Raw genomic sequence first — 24,084 nt, 5'->3', positions numbered from 1 at the left:
AGGAAAAAAAAAGATGGATTTTCTCTTTGGATGATAAATGATGTTATTCTATAGAAAATTAGTATACATTGGGTTTTAATTTCTATAATTACTTTATTCAAATAGCTGGAAAACCTATTAATTTTTTTTTTTTTAATATGTATCATAGCGTAAACATGTTGAGGGCCTGCCCATTGCATTAGTCCTAAATTTAATTTATGAGGTCAACCGCTTAAAATTCAACTCTCATATTCTAAATTATGTTTATGTTCTTATCTTTAAGCCTAAATAGTAATTAAACTAATGACACCTTCTGTCCATGTCAAAGACTTTAAGTATAAGCAATGTTACAATAATGATATAAAAATCATAATCTGCAACACATTTCTTTACTTTTTTATATCAGTTTCATGGTGGAAATTTTCAAACACAAGCTTTCTAAACCCTATAAAAAGCAAGCAAGCAAAGGATAAAATCTATCAAAACAAAAATGGCTACAAGTTTGCAAATTAGCTGCCTTGTTCCAGTTCTATCTCTCCTTCTCTTGGCTCATGTCTCAACCTCCTATGGAGGCAGCATTGCCATCTACTGGGGCCAAAGTGGTGCAGAAGGAACTCTAAGAGAAGCATGCGCCACAGGAAGATACAAGTATGTTATGCTTGCTTTTCTCAACAAGTTCGGCAACGGCCGCACACCGTCGATCAACCTCTCCGGACATTGCAACCCTGCGAATGGCGGCTGCAAGGTAGCCAGCCGAAACATAAAGTTTTGTCAAAGCAAAGGGATCAAAATTCTTCTCTCCATTGGAGGTGGCATTGGAAGCTATTCCCTAGCTTCACCTGCTGATGCCAAAAGATTCGCAACGTATCTCTACAACAACTACCTTGGTGGCCGATCATCAGCTCGCCCGCTGGGTGATGCGGTGTTGGATGGAATAGACTTCGACATCGAACTCGGTTCCACTGCAAACTGGCAATACCTTGCAAGGTACCTGAAGGGCTTCAGCAAGCCAAACAAACGAGTTTACTTATCAGCTGCTCCTCAATGTCCATTCCCAGATAAATTTCTTGGCAAAGCCCTCGACACAGGCCTTTTTGACTACGTTTGGGTTCAGTTCTACAACAATGGCCCATGCCAGTACGAAGCTGGCAACATCAACAAGCTCATATCGTCATGGAACCGTTGGACATCGTCGGTGAGGGGATCGGGGAAGATCTTCCTTGGCTTGCCAGCAGCAAGAGGAGCTGCAGGAAGTGGATACATTCCACCTCGTGTGTTGACTTCGCAAATTCTTCCAAAAATAAAGAGGTCGCCAAGGTATGGAGGAGTAATGTTGTGGTCACGATATTGGGACAAACAGACTGGATATAGTACTGCAATTATCAAAAGTGTCTAATATATGTGTATATATATATATATACATGAAACGTGAAGCTACTTATGAGTTTGGATATAATATAGAGTCTACTAAATAAATTATGTATGTGGTTGTCTGGATTATATGTTCGTCTCTTTCCATGAAAGATGCTTGTATTTCCAAGTGTCCCTATATATGTAATGTGCCCTTATTGTAATAATCCTCCAATGGAGTTGGTAATAAAATAAATGTTGTTTGTTTTCTTTTTTTGGCACAATTGGAACAAAAATAAATTGGAAGCGTTGAAGATCAGAGTTGGATGTTAATTTATTAAATAAAATCACATCATTCGAAGATCAAACTGAAAACCATGCTATAGATGACGGGCAAACATCATGCTAATTCAGTCCATTTCAAATACTACCATCAAAAGAAAATAAGAATCAGGAGAAAAAGAAAAAGATAATGAAACTTTTAAAGCGGTTGGCTGAAATTTTATATATCATTCATAGTAAGCAAAAATGAGAGTTAGAGTACGATAATATATAAACTTTTCCATGTGACCTCGCTTCATTATTTGCCACAATATTAGCATTTAGGAATTATGTGACGTCAACTAAATAAATAAATAATAAATTAATAAATCATTCAAGTTAAATATTGAATAATAGGAGTTGATACAAAGTTAGTACTATTATGAATATTATAATAGAAAATAGATGTACATTGCTTAGTGTCCCGAAGGCCATGTTTCATCATTCAAATTATCCATGTGCCATGTAATTATTCATGCTTGGTATCCATGTAAATCCACATCCTACTTATCACTTTGCCTACAAATAGTGGCATTTAGTGGATCTTAAGAACACACCTACATTGGTAAGAATTTCACTCCCACCAATTTCCATATTATCCAATTTCATGATTTTTATTATTTTATGTTTTAGTTATTTTATTTTATAATTTTAGTTTTTATTTATTTATTATTATTATTATATTATATTTTTTCATATCCGTATTCCCGTTGCGCCCCTCAATTTTCATAACACGTTATCAGCACGAGCTCTTGTCGTTTTCCTCGCTAAAGGTAGGTCCTAAAGGTATATCAGTTTTTCCCTCTTCATTATAATTAATATTTTGTATATTCAATATCTATTAAATTTCTAACATAAGTACAATATTTTATGATAGTGCCGTCAAGACAAATCTCACAAAATTAGAATTTTCTGTCCTTGATATTAACGGCAATAATTATTTGTCATGGGTACTTGATGCCGAAATCTACCTGCATGCTATGAATCTTGGGGAGACTATTAAAGAAAAAAATATGACACAGTCGGGACAAAGCAAAAGCTATGATTTTCCTTCGTCATCATATCTACGAGGGGTTGAAAATGGAGTATCTTACAATAAAAGACCCTTATATCTTGTGAAAAAATTTAAAAGAGAGGTATGATCATAAAAAAAAAAAAAAAAAAAAAAAACAGTTATTCTTCCTAAAGCTCGTTATGAGTGGATGCACAAGAGGCTACAAGATTTCAAATCAGTAAGTGATTATAACTGCAGATTATTTAAAATCAATTCAAAATTGTTGTTATGCAGAGAGAAAATTATTGATGTCGATATGTTAGGGAAGACATTTTCTACATTTTCATGTCTCGAATATGCTCCTGCAGCAACAATATCGAGAGACATGTTTTAAACAGTATTCTGAATTAATTTCATGTCTTCTTGTGGCCGAATAAAATAACAAGTTATTGATGAAAAATCATGAATCTTGACCAGCCGGAACAACACCATTCCCTAAAGTAAATGCTGTGAATTTTAATAATAATCGTGGTAGCAGTCGAGATCGTTGTGGCAGAGAAAGAAATAATTATTATTTTTGTGGTGATCGTTTTAATCATTTAAATTTCAAAAGAACCACACAAAATAATGATTACAAAGGAAAAGCTCCATAAGATAAAATTCAAAGAGTGTTGAAAATAAATGCTTCTGATGCGGAATGACTGGGCATTGGTCGCGTACCTGTCGTACATCAAAACACTTAGTTGACCTCTATCAAGCCTCCCTGAAGGAAAAAGAGAAAAATGTGGAAAAAAAAATTTGCATACCAGGATAATAACATATTTGACCCATCCCATATGACAAATTTGGATGTGGCGGACTTCTTTGAATCTTCTGAAGAGAATATTGGCATAGTTGGTGGCATATCAAGTATTTTTTTTTTTTTTTTTACTTTGAGAATATCTAGACTTAATGTTGTTGTTTTCTTTTATCTATATTCATGTTTTTTTAGTAATTTTTGTATAATTTAAGTGTTGTTTTTCTTATTGTAATTATTTTCTTTTAATGAAGAAATATTGATCATTTTCGTATGTTGGGTGTTTCAAAAATGAGCAAAGAAGATCTATGTCTGGCAGACAGTGCAACTACACATACAATACTTACAAATAAAAAATACTTTTCCAAATTGACAATGCTGAAAGCAAAAGTAAATACAATATCGGGTTCTGCAAACTTGATCGAAGGTTTTGGAAAAGCAAATATTATTTTTCCTAGAGGAACAAAATTTACAATTGACAATGCATTGTTCTCTAGTCAATCAAAGAGAAATCTTCTAAGTTTTAAAGATATACGTTGCAATGGTTATCATATTGAAACTGATAGTAAGAATAATATGAAATATATATATCATATCCACTGTCTCAAATGAAAAAAGTATCTTCGAAGTGTTACGTGCTTTATCTTCTGGATTGTATTATACTCATATACGAGTAATTGAAACATATGCAACAATGAACCTGAAGTTCATGAATCTAGACATATCTACAATTTGGCATGACCGATTGGGTCATCCAGGATCTATAATGATGAGGAGAATTATTGAGAATTCAAATGGACACCCGTTGAAGAACCTGAAGATTCTTCAATCTAATGAATTATCATGTGATGCTTGCTCTCAAGGAAAATTGATAATTAGACCATTACCAGCTAAAGTTGGGGACTGAATCACTTGCATTTTTAGAACGAATTCATGGTTATATATGTGAACCCATCAACCCACCAAGTGAACCATTTAGATATTTTATGGTATTAATAGATACATCTAGCAAATGGTCACATGTGTGCTTATTATCAAGTCAAAATCTTGCATTTGCGAGATTACTTGCTCAAATAATTAAGTTAAGAGCACAATTTCCTGATTATATAATTAAGATCATTCGTCTTGATAATGTTGGTGAATTTACATCCCAAGCTTTTGATAATTATTATATGTCAATTAGAATAAGTGTTGAACATCATGTAGCTCATGTTCATACACAAAATGGTTTAGCATAATCATTTATAAAACATTTGCAATTAATTGCAACACCATTACTTATGAAATCATCGACATGACTAGTGAGGAAGGTGAAATAATTAATAGTGGAAAAGACTTGGTTGAGGATGTAAATTCCCATAAAGAAATCATCGACATGACTAGTGAGGAAGGTAAAATACCTAAAGATAATAATGAGATTTCAATAAACTATGTCATGACAAGAAAAACAAATGGAATCAAACTAATGTAATTAATGACAAGATTTTTGCGTATAATATTGCTCTTGATATTATATTTGAAAATGGGGATCCTGAACCAAAATTTGTTGAAGAATGCTGACATAGAAAATATTGGGTTCAATGGAAAGAATCAATCGAGGTAGAATTCAACTTACTTTCATAACGTCAGGTATTTAAACCAGTAGTCCAAACACCAGAAGGTGTTAAACCTGTGGGATACAAATGGGTATTTGTGAGGAAAAGAAATGAAAATAATGAGGTCACGAGATATGAATAGTTAAGACTAGTTGCATTTGTGAGGAAAAGAAATGAAAATAATGATGGTCACGAGATATAAAGTAAGACTAGTTGCACAAGGTTTTTCACAAAGACCTAGTATGATTTTGAGAAAACATATTCTTCTGTGGTGGATGCAATTACATTAAGATATTTAATTGACCTGACTGTGTATAAAAGTCTTGAATATGCATCTTATGGATGTAGTCATGACATATTTATATGAATCTCTTGATAATTATATTTATATGAAAAATTCAGAAAGGATTTAAGATATCTGAAACATAAAAATCAAATTCCCAGGAATGGTATTCAATAAAGTTACATAAATCACTATATGGATTGAAACAATCAGGACGGATGTGTACAATCGCCTAAGTAGATATTTATTGAAAAAAAGGATATCAAAATAATTCAATATGTCCATGTGTTTTTATAAAGAATCACAATCAGGATTTGCTATTATAACTATATATGTTGATCACTTGAATATAATTAGAACTCCTGAAGAGTTTCAAAGGCAATAGAATATCTTAAGAAAAAACTTGAAATGAAAGATCTCAGAAAAACAGAATTTTTCCTTGGTTTGCTAATTGAGCATTTAGCAGATGAAATATCTATTCATCAATCAACTTATACAGAAAAAATTTTGAAAAGATTTTATATGGACAAAGCACATCCATTAAAATATTTTAGGGAAGTTCGTTCATTGGATATAAAGAAATATTATATTTCGACTTCAAGAAGATAATGAAGAACTTCTTGGTCCTGAAGTACCATATCTTAGTACAATTGATGCACTAATGTATCTTGCTAATAATACATGACCAGATATTGCATTTTCAGTAGATTATTAGCTAGATATAGTTCTTCTCCTACAAAAAGACATTGGAACGAAATTAAGCATATACTCCGTTATCTCCGAGGAACAATTGATATGTGTTTGTTTTATTCAAATAAATCAAATTTTGATCTAGTTAGTTATGCAGATTTTGGATATTTATCTTATCCACACAAAACTAGATCTCAAACAAGTTATCTGTTCACATGTGGAGGAACTGCCTATATTATGGCGATCGATGAAATAGACTATAATGGTCACTTCCTCAAATCATGCTGAAATTCTTGCAATTCACGAGGCTAGTCAAGAATGTTTATAGCTAAGGTCAATGACTCAATACATTCGTGAAACATGTGGCTTGTCTTCTAAAAATCTTCCAGCAATATTAAACGAAGACAACACAGCTTGCATAGCCCAAATCAAAGGAGGATATATTAAAGAAGATAGAACAAAACATATTTCATCGAAGCTTTTCTTCACTCATGATCTTGAAGAAAATGGAGACATCACTGTACAATAAACTTGTTCGAAGGATAACCTGACAGACTTATTTACAAAGGCATTATCAACCGCAACTTTTAAAAAATTGGTGCACAACATTAGAATGCGGCGACTTAGAGATCTTACGTGATGTTTTCATGAGTGAGAGTAAATATATTGTATTCTTTTAGGAGTATGTATTATATGAAATATGTACCCTTTTTCCTTCACTAGGGTTTTTTTCCATTGGGTTTTTCCTAGTAAGATGTTAACGAGGCATATTTCATATATATATGTGGGCATCTAATGGGGAGTTTTATGAATATTATAATAAAAAAATAGATGTTCATTGCTTAGTGTCCCAAAGGTCATATGTAGTCATTCATGTTGTCCATGTACCTTGTAGTAATTCATGCTTGGTGTCCATGTAAGTCCACACCTTACTTGCCAAATTGCCTATAAATAATAGTCTTTGGTGGATCTTAAAATGATATACACATTGAAGAACTTAATTCAACATTCAAATAATTAAAATGATTATGAAGTGAAATTTCAAATTTAATTTTAAATATAGTGAGATAAAGAAATAGTAAAACTTATTTACAATGGCATTACCAACTGAAACATTGGTGCACAATATTAGAATGCAGCGACTCAGAGATCTTAACTAATATTTTCATGAATGGAGTAAATATATTATATTTTTTAGGAGTATGTATTATATGAAATATGTACTCTTTTTCTTGGGATTTTTTCCATTAGGTTTTTCCTAGTAAGGTTTTAACAAGACATATATATATATATATATATAAACATCTGAAAGGGAGTATTATGAATATTATAAAAGAAAATAGATGCACATTGCTTGGTGTCCCAAAAACCGTGTATCACCATTCATGTTATTCATGTGCCATATAATTATTCATACTTAATGTCCATGCAAATCCACATCTTGTCACTTTGTCTATAAATACTGACATTTGATGGATCTTAAGAACACGCCTCCATTTATGAGAATTCCTCTTCCACCCATTTCCATATCATCCAATTTTATGATCTTGATTATTTTATGCTTTAGTTATATTATTTCATAATTTTAGTTCTTATTTATTTATCATTATTATATAAAAATATTATTATATTATATTTTTCATATCCGTTGCACTCTTCAAGTACTTGATTTTTTTTTTTTTCTCATATCATTGATGTTTAAAATCATAATTGACGCCTTAACCATTGAGCCATGCTCAAGTAGCTGAAGTGAGATATTCTACAAATGTTCAACGGAAAGCATTTAAAGGTACAATGTAAGGATGCAATTAGGAAAAACTAGGTGCAAAAAGATGCTAATGAGAATAATTATAAACGTCGAAAGAAGTTCGAGACTAGTGTGCATAAAGAGATTTGCAAGAAAATGTACCAGTGAAGAATAATCGGGAGAAAAGAGACAAGTAAAAAGTCAGTTTTTGAACTTTTTCCGAAAGGTTCTTCTCTACTAAAATGGAGAATATCCTGAACTCAATATTCTAAATCAGAAAGAAGCTTAATCCAATCTAAATCAACCCCTGAACTGACTACCTTAATCTAATGCTCCACCAAAGATCAAACCCATTACCAAACTAGCATTTTCTTTCAGATAAGAATTTCTAAAGATCAACTAGATTCTGTAGCAGCACAAACAAATCAGAAAATAATATAGTATGATAAGCCTAAGCCCTGAATTGAATTGACAGAAAATAATGAGGTCGAGTTCAGAGTCGGAGGCTGCACTTCAATTACATGAAAATTATCGATAAAAAGAGATTGGGAGCTACGTAAGCCAAAATTTTTATCAGGGCTAAGCTAGGCTACATAACCCAGAAAACAAGCTAGAGCACATCTCGTATTCGTAGATGAAAATGAATAAGGAAATGTTGAGGTTCACATACTGAGGGGGAGAAATGTAAAAATAATCAAAGACAGAATAGTTAAGTGGCGTTTTTCACGTTTCTTGGCTCTCTTACTCTACACTTTACGGACTTGAATATTGTGAGTAGATGGGAACCGCCAAATGGGTTGTCTGCCACTCTGAAGGAGTGCTACCTCTTCTCCTTCCTTCACCATTCCTTGTCTCTGTACACGACAAACTCGATGAGTCAGAGACATTCCCATGCATGTTTTCAAAATGACTAAAAAATATGTCTTTAATCACTCGAAATTAATTTAATATTTAATTTTACCCTTTCTTCTCATCAATGTTGGTTTGAATGAAGTCATGAAGTCATGTTTCAAAATAATTTTGAAAATGACAAAAGTTATTTTTAACTCTTTTCGAATCACTACCAACGTGCGTTATATTGAGAAGCCATTAAAAGGTTTCTGTAGAAAAAAAAAATTAAACAAAATTGGCGGATAGGCCAATACCTGCAGCATAGATAAGGCATCAGTAAAGGTCTGCTCAGCATCATCAGAGAACTGCATGTATATGGGGCACACTCCTTGATACAAAGCCAACCTCTGTTGTATCCTTTTACTGCAAGCCACAGTAGGGTATTTAAGGAAACTATCACAGCTGAAATCCTAGTATCTGACTAAATGGTACATTTCAATTTCATGAATAAGAATAACTCAATTGAGCGCATACAGGAAAGAAAACATTTTCATCCATGATACTGGCCCTTTTTTTAGATCCTAAGGGTAGTAGCTTAAACAACCTCAGTGGATTAATACTGAAATTGCAAACATTTTCATCAACAATGAACTTGACTGTTTGTATAATTGTGTGTGCTGTTTACTTCATCAGACCCACAAGAGCACACGCGTACTTTGAGTACAGTGAAAGGAATGATCAAAATCGTTTAGTACTAACACAAAACATCAAGGAAAGAAAAAGGAAACAAATGACTAATGAAGCAGTTTGATAAGCATAAGTAGTTAAGGTTCTGTCAGACAAAAACAAAAGCAACGAAAGGAAAAATCAGAATCTTGAATGAAAACATATCTAAGTCACATAGCATATAACTGGTTCTCAAGAACACAAGCAACTCACTCATTTGTAAAGGCAAATGTTGTGCCAGATGGTCGATAATGGCTGAGGAGGATAGCCATGAAACCAGTTCTAGTGAAGACGACTATTGAGGTTCCAAGAGTGTTGGACATCATTGTTGCATGATAAGCAAACATCTCGCTCATATGGTTCTACTTAGAAGCAAAGTTACCAAGTCAGTATCATGATGAAAAATGAAATAATAAAAGAACAGAAGCGGGAGAAATGATGTTCTTATTAAAGAAATCATGTTCATATCAAAGTAACATAAATTTACTAATTTTTGAATAACCTTGAATGTTTGACCGAGATTCAATGGCATTCGACCACCTTCTATAGTTGCTTCAGTCCGTAAAGCAACTGTATGCATTACTTTCACAGCTTTTAATGGGAATCTGGAAATTGGCATAACCGGTTGATCAAATGAATGAAAATACTTTATTTATGTGAACTCATCAAATAGACACCAAAACAACAAAAGAAGCCAGTTGAAGTGTGTTTATTTATTCAAAATTCATTTATTTCTTTTTTATTTTGGGAATTGTAAGCAATACGCTCAATATCTGCACATCATGCATTCTAGCTGGTCAGGTCAAATTAATTAATCGATATGAATTTTTGACTTGCAGAATCATATCATTCTGCTGAATCCACCACAGAACACTTAGTCTTGAAAACCATCGCAAGATCTAAAGAAACAACATAATCTGGACCAAAACTCCCTGAAATTTCTTGGATAAGAAACAATTTCATTCAGCCAGACAGCATAAGGCTAAATAGCATCTTCAGGAACTAAAGAGTTCAAAAGCGATATAATGGGCCCCAAATGTATGAGCAAATCACAGGTTAACTAATAGCATACTAAGGAACTAAAGAGAGAACTCACTTTCCATGAGCAGTTTCTCCAGACAACATGATTGCATCAGCACCCTCTCTAACTGCAATAGCAATGTCAGATACTTCTGCTCTGGTTGGTGTTGGATGAACAATCATACTCTCAAGCATGTTAGTAGCCACAATGACAGCCTTCCCCATGCTTCGACAAAGGTTGATTATCTCCTCCTTCATACCGATCAAGTATGTTTAGAAAGTCTGACATATGAAACACTAAACATCCCTTCTACTGTAAATATCGCTGCTTTTTCTTTTATTGGGAAATTTAACTACCTGCAGAAGTGGAACCTCTTCAATAGGGAGTTCTGCACCAAGATCGCCTCTGGCAACCATTGCCTAAAATAGTAAGAAATGAATTTGTCCTTCAATTAGCAACCAAGCCCCAAACTATCAACAAAATTGAAAAAAAATCAAATAATTACCCCATCCGAAGCTGTAATAATTGAATGCAAATTCGGTATGGAGTCTGCACTTTCTATTTTTACAATCACATGAATATCAGCATCACAGCCTGCAGAGTCAGAGAAGTTAATAAGTTTAGCAGACTAACAAGAATGCAGCATCCAAATTGACTTTATAAGCACAAACATAAAGATCTGAAGCTATTTACTCTTGAGATATTTCTTCAACTCATGAACTACTTGCGCATCTTTGACGAAAGAGACAGCGTAAAAATCAACTTTGTTGTCAACTCCAAATTTAATATCATCCCAATCCTTCTCTGCAAGAAGCAGTACAATATATTCATTGAGTCACAGGCAAAAAAAGAAAAAAGAAAAAAGAAAACTGGAAACTTCATTAAAAGGTGAAATCTGTAGGATATGCTAATTCAAAGTCCAACCAGTAATTGAAGGCAGCGTAGCACTTTTCCCTCGAACATTTAAATGACGCCTGGACTTGAGCTCTCCTCCATCAATAACTTCACACTTGACAGAATCTTCTGTCTTAGACTTCACCATCAACGACATCATTCCACCTATAATCAATGTTTGCACAATGAGCGAGTTGATCATGAAAAGGTTTTTTATTTTTATATAATTTCAACTAGTAATAGCATTGTGATGTGAGTCTGTAAGATGAATGAACATCAATCATTATTTTAAAATAGGAAGGCAAGTTTACAACACATTTGAGATCAAAAAAGGGGAAAAAAAAAAAAGGCATTAGCATGCACCGTGAGAAAACAGAAGCAACATAAATGTATCAAAAAAGTAAAGAAAAAGAGAACTGACGCACACTTGACTCTCATTCTCATATAACACAATATTCCTATGCTTCAAAGCCAAGACTTTACCACATGGAATGTAACCCAGTAATCTATCTAAACAAAGTTTCACACTAGTAGCAAAAGAAATGTACATAAAAAAGGAAAACAAATATGTTAGAAAAAACCAGCATACCATCAACAAGAAGCATGTCCCCAACTTCAACATCATTAACAAAATCATCATAGTTCACACTGACAGAATCTGCAGTGCTAACACCTCTCCGTATGGTAAAAGTGAATTCCTGTCCACTTTCTAACAATATTGGTTGTGGTAGGTCACCACTCCTAACCTCGGGACCCTGACAAAATGAAATAAATAGTTAAAGTTTTATTTTAAAAAATTAAACAGGACTGAAGTCGCTCAGTAGTTACATCAAGTAAAAAAAAATCTAGAAGACACAACTGAGCACAAGAAAAACTATAAACCTTAAAAGAGAAAAAAATGTAAATAAAAACAGAAGTTTTTCAATGACATTTCACAATAGCATCTCATCAGTTAACAAACTTAATTTGTATTTTTGGAATGGCCTGAATTTCAAAATAAAAAACAATAATTAAAAATAATAATAAAAAAAATAGTAAAAAAGAAAGTTAAAGCACAAGGTACAAGAACAAGGTACATATCAAAATGGCACAAGGCACAAGAACAAGGAAGGTACATATCAGAATGAAACAATACTTAGGAAATATAATTAAGAACCCATGGTAGTGTCCAAACTGCAGACTTGTTTTTAGAAAATTCTTGCAACTTCAGTTGTACACCATTATACTATTATTCACTGGCAGGGTAAAGATAAAGGAAATACAGTATTTGTGATTTCCAGCAAAATTAAATAGTTATCTGGGAAAACATTTGTTGCTAGGTTAATGAAATGAATGTATTGAACATGCAGAAATATGAAAACGAACTTGCCTTGGTGTCGAGCATTATTGCAATGCAGTTGTCTTGTGATTGGGCATTGTATTCCCTGACTAAATCTATAACTTTCTGATGAGATGCATGATCTCCATGAGACATATTCAATCGAGCAACATTCATTCCAGCCTCAGCCAATTTCCAAATCATTTCCTTCGTGTTAGTCGAAGGTCCAATCGTGCACACGATCTTTGTCTTACGTCTAACTGTTGGCTTCGACCACATACCAACCGGTGTATCCCCAAGCTGTTGAACTGCTCGTATATGTTCAAATTGCTCATCTGCCTGATAAGCAAGATTCAGAATGGTATTAACACGTGAAAATTAGAAGACTAGAAGATGCTTCTCGAGCAACCGTATGAATGTGTGTATGTGTGTGTAGACACGTGCATGTTCCTAATTCAGAGATTAAAGAAAAACCAGTTCTTGTATCTTTACTTTCTCAGAGACAGCAACAGGAATACTAAATTTTCAGCTAAACAAAAACTCAACGCAACTAAATGCAAGAGCTATGCGAAATTATGGATCCATACAACTCGTTGCTATACAAAAACACTACACCATTTTGCTTCCTGAATGCAACGTACCTTCCAAACAACTACGTAATCTTTTAAGCCACGTCTTTTCAATATTCAAATCTCCCCACTCCATCTCCCCATTTTTCCTCAAAATCTTTTTCGTAACAAGCAAATAAAAAATATTTTCCTTTTAAAAAACAAATTAACAAACTAGAAGATCACAAACCTTCTGAACATCCTCAGGTGATACCGGAACAACTTCAGCTTGAGCAGCTCTTTTGGATGTGATTAGACTTCTCCTGTAAACAAAATTCCAACTCTTCTTCTCATGCGCAAACACTTTAGAGCCAATACCAAACAACCGAGCCCTGTCTACTCGTTCTTGCACAGATCCCGAACTAGGGCACAGGAATGTGCTGTTAATCGACCTGGTAGCAACCACCTGTGACATTTTACGAAGAGAAGCAAAAACAGAGAGAGAAACTAAAGGAGAAGGGTCCGGAGGAGAGATTTAACGGAGAGAGAAATGAACGGAGAAATGGTTGATGAGTCGAACGTAGAAAATTTCGCCACAATCCTAAGGCGAATTTACCAATGACAATGTGAGAGTAAGTGAGAGCTTCGGTTGTATCGAAGAAATTGGGGAAGCTGGCAGCGTGGTTGGGCTTCTTCGTTCAAAGCGGCGGTTTGGCTCTTTAAAGAACAAGAACTAACATTTTACAAATAATATTTGGGGGCGCTTGTCAGCACGTGTACTCAACTCGCCTTTCTGTGATGACACATGCTTCAAATAGTCGAATTGATGGGCCTACATTTGGGCCTGACCACGACCCTTTTCCCCTTTTTTCAAGGCCCAATATATAACGAAATTTTGCATTAAATTTAATTTCTAAAATGTTTTTTTTCTTTTTTTCTTTTTTTTTTCTTTTTTTTTTGTGAATAACATATTTTTAACCCCCACTCCATGATTATCATTTGAAAAGTAACCTGAATTGATTATTAAGGTAGAAAGGAGAATGACAATAAATTTTCATTACTCAACACTTTTTAATTGAGTTTTTAACGTGTGACTTAGAATGTTTTGCCAATGTAATAATTAAACTTAATTTAGATATATCATTTCCGCTAACAAATGTATATGTGTCTATATATATTTATTTATTTAGGATTTGCCACTATTGATTGTTGTTTTTATTTGGCTATTAAACATATAGTTAATACCAAAACTGTTATTTATCTAAAAAACAAATGTTATAAACAACCCACGTGACTTCTTTTTTGTCAAAAGTCTACCAAACTCCTACCAATCTACCAACCTCAGAAAATTTAATTTTTTTTATTCATTACAATGTAGATGATGTAAATTTAAACCTTCACCTTAATCGAGAGAATCCAGTAAATTAGGTTTGTTTTGATAGATAAATTTAAAAAGATGAATATTCTGGATGTATTTAGTCTCGCCACAGGGTGGTTTAATATTGAAAGCAAATGTCTTTTTTTTGGGGGGTAAGAGTAATGAAATTTATCGAATGTTGCTTAGCAGTTATGAGCTAAACAAGGGATCTGCACTTGAAATTTACGAAATTATTTATCATTTTTCTCATCTTTCAAAACGTTAAGAGCAAGAACGAGTCATAAAATTTCAGTTTAAAAATTAAGACCAACCTAAACCAATTAACAAAGCCAAACAAGATTATACACAATCAACCTCAGCGCCGGTAAGAGCAAACACCAAAATGAGCTCAACTTAATTGGCAAAAACATTGTTACTATCAACCTCTAAGTCAGAAATTTGATCATTCATCTTTGCAATTATTATATTAAATAAATGAAAGCACCAATCGAGAACACTATATTATTTGCTCTATAATGTTTCTTGTGAGAAATTATCACATGATACAATTCAAATCCCCCACTATTAACCAAAAATAATACATCACTGCGAACTTCTCTCTGAAAAATGAACTAATGAAAATAAATACAAGGAGACAGCATTAAGGTTTAAGATCGAATCATACGCAGAATAACACGAGAATCACTCACAAACTAATCGATCAAAGCACTGATCACAAAAACAAAAGCAAAACGAAAGGCCTTCAAGAAATAGACGTAACTCGAACTGAGTGGTCCGCAGATCCAGTCAAGAACACGGGTAAAGTTGGGTGCCAATCAACCGTCGTTATCGCTGCCGTGTGTGGAAGAGTTTTCAATCCGCCCACACGACCACCCACCTAAGGAATTCAATTTCAAGAACAAACATTATATTGAATGGAAGGAATTCAATTTCAAGAACAAATAGGTCTAGGATATAGTCCTTAAACAAGTTTTGGCTGGAGTCGCTACCTTTCACAACTCAATTTTAAAATGATTAAAATTACTTTTGTCATATTCAAGATCACTTTCGAATTTCTCTTTACAATTCAAAATTGATTTATACTTATATACAAGATTTCCGTACCAACAAAATTAAAATTTTATGGGCTACTGAATGCAAGATGAAAGGAATGGAGAAGATGATGAACCTGGTATATGGGAGCTCTCACTGAATTTGATGTAGCCAAGAGTCTTTTCCCATTTGCATCCAAAGCCATTTCATGTCTCAAAGATAGAGAGCTCTCCGAATCGCAAAACCTGTTAAAAGAGACTCAAACATATTATTAAGTACCCCGAGCCAAGGTACAGAACAAAGTATAACTACTAAGCCAAGTTCAAGAATAGTTTAGTATATGATGTTGTCAAGGAAAACAGCATCAAAGTGGACAGTAGTCAAAGAAGATTGAAACGTGTAGTTTTCTGTGAAGTTCAGGATATGTTTACATGCACAGAAAAAATTTTGTTTAAAGAAGATAAAAAGGTATTGATTAGCAATAAATTACATGGTACAAACATAGATTGACATTCACTAGCTATCTTCAACATTATCATGCCAAACACAAAATTGATTCATTCGTCTATCAGGAAATTCTCCCTTCTTCACATTCATGAGCACGCAACAGGACTGCAAAAACGTCCATCAACAGAAACGTTATGATGGATTAAAAAAAAAAAGTTAAAAACAAAAACAAACAAAAATTATAAATTTGACCCACAGATAGCAAGTAGAAAAAAGAACATATTTTTCCATTTCATGTGACTTCCACTTGATTTTCCCACAGTAGCAATTTCTCAAAATACTCCTTTTTTTCCCTTTAGTGTTAATTGAAATACATTTCTGTAACTCCAACGTCCAAGGGCTTTCATTTGAGAGATGATTTTACACCCCTCTGTCTTTGTATGTCTTTGTCATCAATAAAAAGATTTCTATGATCTAAAAGAAAATTTAATAGTACCAACAAGAAGTGCTAATTATAAATTATTATTATTGCTAAAATCCTCATAAAGAGTTAAAATTGTATACCCTACGGTATTTTATTTCTAACCAATGAAAGTACCTGCTATTATTTCTTGACCACAGAACTTGACCTTGATTATGCAAGCTCCATTCAAATATCTGACCACAGAAATATATATCATCTTACAACCCAATAAGAGTTAAAAGATCAAAATAAAATTATCAATGCATCAATAGAACTTCAATCCAGAACAATGAGTAGATAAAACTACTTGCCTTCCCGTCTGACCCTAAGGTAAAAATGCTAGTTTCATCCGGCCCAAAAAGAATTGAGTTAATGGCAGAATCATGTGCCGGCCACCCTGTAATTTGTAGACAAGCAGACATGTCTTTACCTAGTTAAGGTCTAGAATTTTGAAATCGTATGAGTCAAAAAAGTTAATGCAGCTCACCACTAATGGGACTACCAAAGTTCCACAAACCACTTAGTTTTATCCACTCATTTATGGTTCAGATCCAGGATTGTACGACTTCCCTACTTGTATAATCCACTAAAAAAGAAGTAAATACTAGTAAATTTCCACACTTCTCCATGTGATTTAGTCCGAGCCCGGATCTAGAGCTGCATGTAATGAGTGGAAGTCTTCTGCCATTTCTAGGTTTCTAGTGGGGAACCCATCTTTTAACCCGGCAATTGTCCAACCTTACATCTAACCATCAAAGCACATATATAAACTCCAAGATCCATTCAAAACGTACAGAAAAATCATTCCTGACTTTTTAGTTCCAATTAACTAAGAATGTAAAAATAATAATATCAATATTAAAAATAAAAATAAAAATAAAAATAAAATGAAAGACACTAATAATAAAATATTCAATTTAAAAAAATGAATACCGATATAGCCTTACAAGAAAACTTAGCACTTAAAATGTATTGGAAGGATACCAAACATGTGAATCATTCCATCAGTAGCAGCAGCTGCTAAAATCTTCCCGTTATGATTGAAGCACATTGAAGTGATTGCAGGTGGATCCTTACCCAGAGGAAGGACTGTCTTCATAGAAACCAAAAGATAGTCAAGGCACCAAATAGCAAATTGAAGCTAAAGCAAACTTAAGTTCCAACAGAAAGCATTTCCATACCATTGACTTCCAAGTTCTCATGTTCCAAACTGTGAGTGAAGCAAACCCCAAACTATCTACATAAGGTGAACCATGCCTACAAAGACAACACATTCCTAAAAATCTCTTGCACTTTTTTCCTCATGGAAGGGAAAAGGAACAAAAGGAACAAAAGGAAATGCAAGAATGATTTTATAATGAAGTATAAGATGGGAAACAATGCCCTAAAAAATCTTGCATAGAAATACAATTCGAAAGAATCATCAATATCAAAAATCGGCCAATAGTTCAATTGGCATATAATATGTTTTAGTGACTTTTGTAGTTTGAATCTCCCACCCCTATTGTTTGTACTAAAAAAAGGAAAAAAAATCAATGTAAAAAATTGAAACCAATTTTAGTTTACAGAACACATGAAAGATTATGATATTATGAGAAAAGATAATACCCTCTAGATGCTGCTGCAGAGACGAAAATAGATTCAACAGGACTGCATTTGATATCCAACACGCTGCAACATAATAATATATGAGACACTTGGAAAGGGAAGAATTAAATTACAGAGAGTATCAACTGAAAGAACCTAGGGAACATATCAGTTGTGTTGAGATCACACACAACTCTCTTTGCATCAACATTCCATGCTTTAACACCCGCATCAGCAGTGCCTATTAGAAGCTTTTGCCAAAAGCAAAATACAAGAGCCTCTGGTTAAACTCACGAAAATAAGTGCAATTTTTTTATACAGAAATAATATATGCATTCACTATGTAACACAAGCTTCCATATCAACTTACTAGGCGATCGGATTTACACTCCCAGTCAAGTGACATAATCTCTGCCCCACAGTAAATTGTTGCATTTCTAGATGCTGGAGTGGATGAATCATATGTCCATATCCTATTTTACACGTATTGAATCAAAAGATAATGAATTAGAAAACCAACAGCAGAGAAGAGAGGGGGAAAGGAGCGACAAACAGCCATCTGGACTTCATTTAAATTTGGTTAAAATCCCCTTTCAGTTCTTGTCCTTTGAGACTTGTTTTAATTTAGTCCCTATATTTTCCAATGTCCAAATTTATTTGTCTACTTTTAATAAATCTTAAAAATAGTTCTTCATGTTAGTTTATTGTTGATTTTCCAAAAACAATTTGGTTTCTTTTAGTCGTCCCCCTATAAATTTTATAAACATATTCATGTAGTGTCTTGTCTTATATGAAAATTATTTTATTATTTGACCAATTTCAATAAAAATAAACTTCAAAGGGCTAACTTTAAGCTAAATTATATTTGAGTATTTAAAATTTATATCCAAAATACAAAGACCAAAATGGTATTTTAACCATTAAGGGACACCCTCAGTTGAAGGAGAGATACAAGATTACTTAATTATCAACCCATTTTCAATGTATCTCCCTTCAATTTTTCGCCTCAAATACCTTGAGTATTATACCTGACTGTACCATCCAAAGAAGCACTTGCTACATTGTTTCCAGATGCAGAAAAACGGCAACGACTGATTGGACTTGTGTGGCCCAAAAATGTCTCCTATTTACCACGGTAATATGAGTAAAAAACTCCATTGTAAGGAGAGATAGAGAAGTATATGGACATATCTAATCACAAGAAATGTAATTACCGAACTGTAAAGGTGTAAGTTATAGGTTAAACTGAATCTGAATGCCAATATGAAATTTTAGTAGTAGTATTACCTGAAATTCTACTTTCACTTCAGGAAAGTCTTCTTGTACGTGGACTTCTCCGCTATTCACTGGCACATTATTCATACAAATGTGATACCTCTTTATGAAAAGAAAAGAACAAAAAGTCGCTGAAGATTGATAGAAACCCATTTTATTTGTGTCAAGAGAATAGCCAAAGAAGATTAGAGAGCTCACTGCTTTTCCCAAGTCTCACTTGGAGAACAACCCACAAAATGACTCAAATATCTCCAACAGAATCACTCTCTCACTATAAACCCCTCCCCTCAACTGTATCCATATCAAATAAATCTGGGTCCCACTCACCTGTTACAAAAATACTACTTACATATTCTTCTCCCAATTCTTCTTCGACAATATACTTTAATCACTAGGGGGCTATCAAAATAATATGAAGATGGAAAATATTGCATAAAATTATTGTAGAATCGATCAAAACTGGGTTGTTTTTCTATTTGATACATAAATGCATGGTTTCTTCTTTGATAAATGTAAGATTTCACTGGCACTAAAATGAAAAACTAATTGCTTCACGATGTTATAGCATTAGAGTCAAGGATTCACCCCATCCCTAACCACCTGTGGATTTTAAATCCTGCCCCTTTCCCTAATTTCAGGAAGTTGCTCCAGGGTTAGGATATCACCGATCAACACATTTTTATTATCATATTTAACTATTTTATGATTCAATGTAATCAAATATTGAGAATATGTCGACAAAAGAAATTATTACTTTCATTATTTAGGAGTTTAAATATTTTGTAACAAGATCAATTGAACCTTTCTTTTCATAATATAATGTGCAGTCGACCTTTATTTTTTTGTTCTAATACTTTATAAAATTGTCAAAAAAAACCTTGTCAATAGAAGAAATAAAATACTCTAAAGTAGAGCTACAGACCCATTTGACGACCATCTTCACAACTATGACTCGGGTCACCAACTTCACCGTCTCCGGAGCAAATAGTTAACAAAGAACTTGAATCTTCATTTGAAGCAGTATACTTGTCAGAGCCAGCTAAAACCCGATCTCGAGCCACTTGTGTTTCCCCAACTTGTGTAGTTGGAGGGGGACAAGTCTCCTGAGCGTCATTTGATGAAGTAGCATTCTCTTCGTTCATCATGCTAGAAGAACCGTTCACCAGGCTGGCATCAATGAGATATTAAGACTAGTTCTAGCGAGGGGTTAAAATTCTATCTTTCAGATTTTGAACTTATTGTATCCTCTTAAAAAATTAAAAAAAAAAAAACTTACCTTCTTAAGTGGCAAAGATGAGCCTCCTTTTCCTCCAATAAAGCCTGAAGTTGTGCCAATTTAAGATTTAACTGCTTTATATCTCTTTTCAGATGATTGACTGTATTCTTCTCTGAACTGAGCTTTAGCAGGGCAGGAATGCGTGGTTTTGTTAAGAAAATTTTTTCTGACTTCCAGTAAAATCATAAACCTCATTTTACCAATTTTAAGAGTCCTCTAATAATAACCTAATGCCCATACTATCAAATATATGTTGCTTTGCATGAAGGATCTATGTTTGGAGGAGGGAATGAGTAAAAAGAAAAATACAAAAAAAAAAAAAAAGAAAGGACAAACAAATTTTGAGAGAAATAGTTCCCTAAATTACTCTCTCCTATTATTTGATTTTCTATTTATTTTTCCATTAGAATGAAATACATATTTTCTGTGGTAAACATAAGCCAGAAAGAACTCTCCAGTCTCCATTGCATAAAGCCATAAACCATAGTATCGACCTAAATTTACTCCACAAAAAACTATTCTGCAGAAACAGAGTTGAAAGAACATATTTAAATTTTGAATGCCAAGGACTGCTCCGACAGTCCTAATCTTAGCTACAGAAGGAAAAATTAGTGAATTACCAATACAAACACCCTAAAAGACAAGGTTTCATGAGAGTAAATCAAATCTGACTGCTAGAGAAATATAACAAGCAGTAAAGAGAGCTTAAACATAAAAATCATAATTCTTGATATTGAAGACTACGAACATTACAACAATTATATGCAGGATATGAGTACCATTGAAGACTTCACTGAAGAAATTCCTTACAGAAACATGCAGCGCTTCATACCACTCCTTTGTAAAATAAACTCGAAAATTGGGATCAAACTTCGGATTCTTTAGGTATGGCATGGCTGCAAAATGTCCACCCACTCATATGAATACAGAAAAAATTAGTTTATTTAAGCTCGATTAATAGAAATTTTCTACCCACCAAACCATGGAGTCCAATCTTTAGTCCTCTGCAGTAGATCATTGCCATTTATTTTCAGAAACTCCAGAACTTTATCCGTCCTTCCTGATTGTATGGCATGTACCATATAATAACGAAGGATGGAAACCTCCAATTTTGACACAGTTGATAGAAGTGTATTGTCAGATGATGAAGCAAGGCACTGCTTGAAAAAACCTAGTAGCCCCACCAACTTTTCTGCCTCAAATTTGGGTATATAAATTGAGAAGATTAAATCTAAAATCCTGTCCACTTGGAACCCTTTTCCAATATCTGTGTTCAGCTCACTCTCATAAGATTGTAGAGAACTTGTAAACCCCCTGAAGACAAGGAACTCCCTCACGAGCTCCTCAGCATACTGCATATTCTCCATTACGGTCCACAATTCAAAATACAGGACCTTTAGGCTACACTAGTCAATAATACACTTGAGCCTGATTTCCACTCAAATACTACTGCACATAGATAGTTAAACCATGTATAAGTTAATTGAAGAAAATCGGCAGCATGGCAAATAAAATAAGTTCAGCTAGAAATCAAGATTGGCCTACTGATCAAGAAGCAACCTGTAAGCACATATTTTCCCAGTCATCGGTTCAATCATGCAGTTAATGACATTGCATATTCAACTAATTTTTCAACAACATATGTTGTAGAATATTTCAGTTGTCCCCTAAAATTAATCAACTCCACAAAGACTGATCAAGACACTGACGGTTACTTGCTAGAAAAAGGAATGAGCTAGAAATGATTAAGCAAGACAGAACTAAACAAAGTCAAACTTCATTAATTATCTTGACAACCAGCTGTAAGAAACACTTTCTAGTTCTAGGAAATTAACATGATCAAATCAACTGATGCCAAAGTACCAATGAAGGCAAGATTAGCAAAACGTTTCAACTTCATGACATGATAAAATTCAAGAACAAATAGACATATAAATGGAAATAATAATGTACTAGAAAATCACGTTTAGCAACCCTACCTCCATATATTGCTGAAGAATTGAACATAGTCGAACCCAAACGAATCAGAATGCCTTAGATTTGAGATGTTCATACGCAGGACGAACGAGAACGAGAGAGCTGGGAAAGGCAGCGGAATCAGACGATGAATTTTTTTTTTTTTTTTTCTTTTATTAGAAATGTGAAACTAGACTAGTAACTGGGCTTTATCATCTTGGGCCTTGAAGCGTAACCCACTAAGCTTCTACTTTAGAAATGGGCCTAACCCAACAATGGGTAAGGCGGAAATTCAGACCTATACCACTCATTATACTCTCGCATTTGGAAAAAAATAGCAAAACGTGGTACTATTTTGAATTATAGCAAAATGTCTTCCTTGCAAGTGAGACAGTTTTTTGGTTAATCCTAAAATACCTTCACCGATTTCTTTATTAAACCGTAATTATATTTTGGCATTCCTATATTATAGTCGACAAAATCTTCCCTTATTGTTTGAGATCACATTTTTTTTGTTGTAAATATTATGACTTTTATTAAATTTTTCATTTAATTACTTAATCTTGCCACTAACTTGTTCTTCCTCTTAATTAGTCATTAGACTCTTCATCTTTCAACACTCTTTACTTGGTGCCTACTCCATTGTAGATACTATAAATAAAAGGTGTGCAAACCTTTAGAAACACACCTCTCACATTTTGAAAATAAAAGAGCTCTCTCCTTTACTCTCCATTTTTTTGTGTTGTTTTTGTTTTTGTTGTTTTTATGATATTCTAGTTTCATAATACGTTATTAGTACGAAACATTACCCTTTTCTTGTTGAGTTAAAGGTAGGGATTGTTTTCTACTTATTATTCGTGACAATCGTCTTCTATAAGTTTCATGTATACGGGCGTATATGTATAATATACCTAATATATATCTTGTGTATTGAACGTTGACGATATATAGTTTATATGTAACTTGATATGACTAACATGTTAGTTTTTATTTTACATATTATAACTATATGTGGCGACATACAGGGATCAACTTTCAAGATATAACCTAAAGGGTTTATAGTATAGGGATAAGACTAGGTATCTTATCCTGGTAACAATATGAATGCGATCCACTTTGTATTTGATACAAATGCAATGATCCAATACGTTCCTGTAGGTGACATGCGTGGGGTATCCTATATAATGAGTTTGCATAAGACCGGACCATGCAATAGTAATCACTAGATGTAACACTATTGACTAGTTATATTTCTATTTCAATAGGATGACATAGGTAACTTAGTCTTAATCCTGAGTATACTATGAATTCCTGTTAATGAGGGATTGTTCTTTGATTTGTATGGGTGAGAGTGGCCAGTTCACTGACTTAATAAGCCTACCATTTTGGAGACAAAACCGAGTGGGGAGCTGGGAACATAATAATACAAGATGAATTTCACTCATTCCCGACTTTAGGGTAAATAGATGAGTGTTCCTTTAAGTGGTGTCTCTAGAACTTGAACAAAGAGCCCTACTCTCTCACTGGCTCAAGAGGGTTTCTATTTAATGGTTGAATCATAAACAGGTTGTTCATTA

The 24,084-nt window shown here is 33.7% G+C and overlaps 3 protein-coding genes across 3 annotated transcripts; 1 reads left to right on the top strand and 2 right to left on the bottom strand.

Moving 5' to 3' along the window:
* Positions 1-469: 469 nt before the first annotated feature.
* Positions 470-1,375, top strand: LOC120067517 (hevamine-A-like). Its single transcript, XM_039019068.1, has one exon. The coding sequence runs from the start codon at positions 470-472 to the stop codon at positions 1,373-1,375; it is 906 nt and encodes a 301-aa protein (XP_038874996.1).
* A 6,818-nt stretch (positions 1,376-8,193) lies between these two features.
* On the bottom strand, positions 8,194-13,852 carry LOC120067512 (plastidial pyruvate kinase 2). The gene is made up of 12 exons (XM_039019063.1): positions 13,344-13,852; positions 12,597-12,884; positions 11,817-11,982; positions 11,258-11,392; positions 11,027-11,137; positions 10,839-10,927; positions 10,690-10,752; positions 10,409-10,584; positions 9,815-9,917; positions 9,526-9,674; positions 8,901-9,009; positions 8,194-8,609 (listed from the first exon to the last, which is right to left on the bottom strand). Exons 1-12 carry the CDS (start codon positions 13,566-13,568, stop codon positions 8,502-8,504), a joined length of 1,722 nt encoding a protein of 573 aa, XP_038874991.1. The 5' UTR covers positions 13,569-13,852; the 3' UTR covers positions 8,194-8,501.
* Positions 13,853-14,937: 1,085 nt separating this feature from the next.
* On the bottom strand, positions 14,938-22,684 carry LOC120087923 (WD repeat-containing protein 91 homolog). Its single transcript, XM_039044939.1, has 16 exons — positions 22,531-22,684; positions 21,528-22,000; positions 21,325-21,447; positions 20,552-20,693; positions 20,198-20,442; positions 19,288-19,346; positions 19,029-19,123; positions 18,371-18,473; positions 18,157-18,251; positions 18,022-18,084; positions 17,595-17,670; positions 17,398-17,506; positions 16,725-16,837; positions 16,549-16,607; positions 15,640-15,748; positions 14,938-15,348 (listed from the first exon to the last, which is right to left on the bottom strand). Exons 2-16 carry the CDS (start codon positions 21,916-21,918, stop codon positions 15,214-15,216), a joined length of 1,917 nt encoding a protein of 638 aa, XP_038900867.1. The 5' UTR covers positions 21,919-22,000; positions 22,531-22,684; the 3' UTR covers positions 14,938-15,213.
* Positions 22,685-24,084: the final 1,400 nt, after the last annotated feature.

Source organism: Benincasa hispida, chromosome 1 (assembly GCF_009727055.1).
Source record: "Benincasa hispida cultivar B227 chromosome 1, ASM972705v1, whole genome shotgun sequence".
Lineage (NCBI taxonomy): Eukaryota > Viridiplantae > Streptophyta > Magnoliopsida > Cucurbitales > Cucurbitaceae > Benincasa > Benincasa hispida.
The sequence above is the reverse complement of the archived record's forward strand: the minus strand, read 5'-3'. Positions and strand labels throughout refer to the sequence as shown.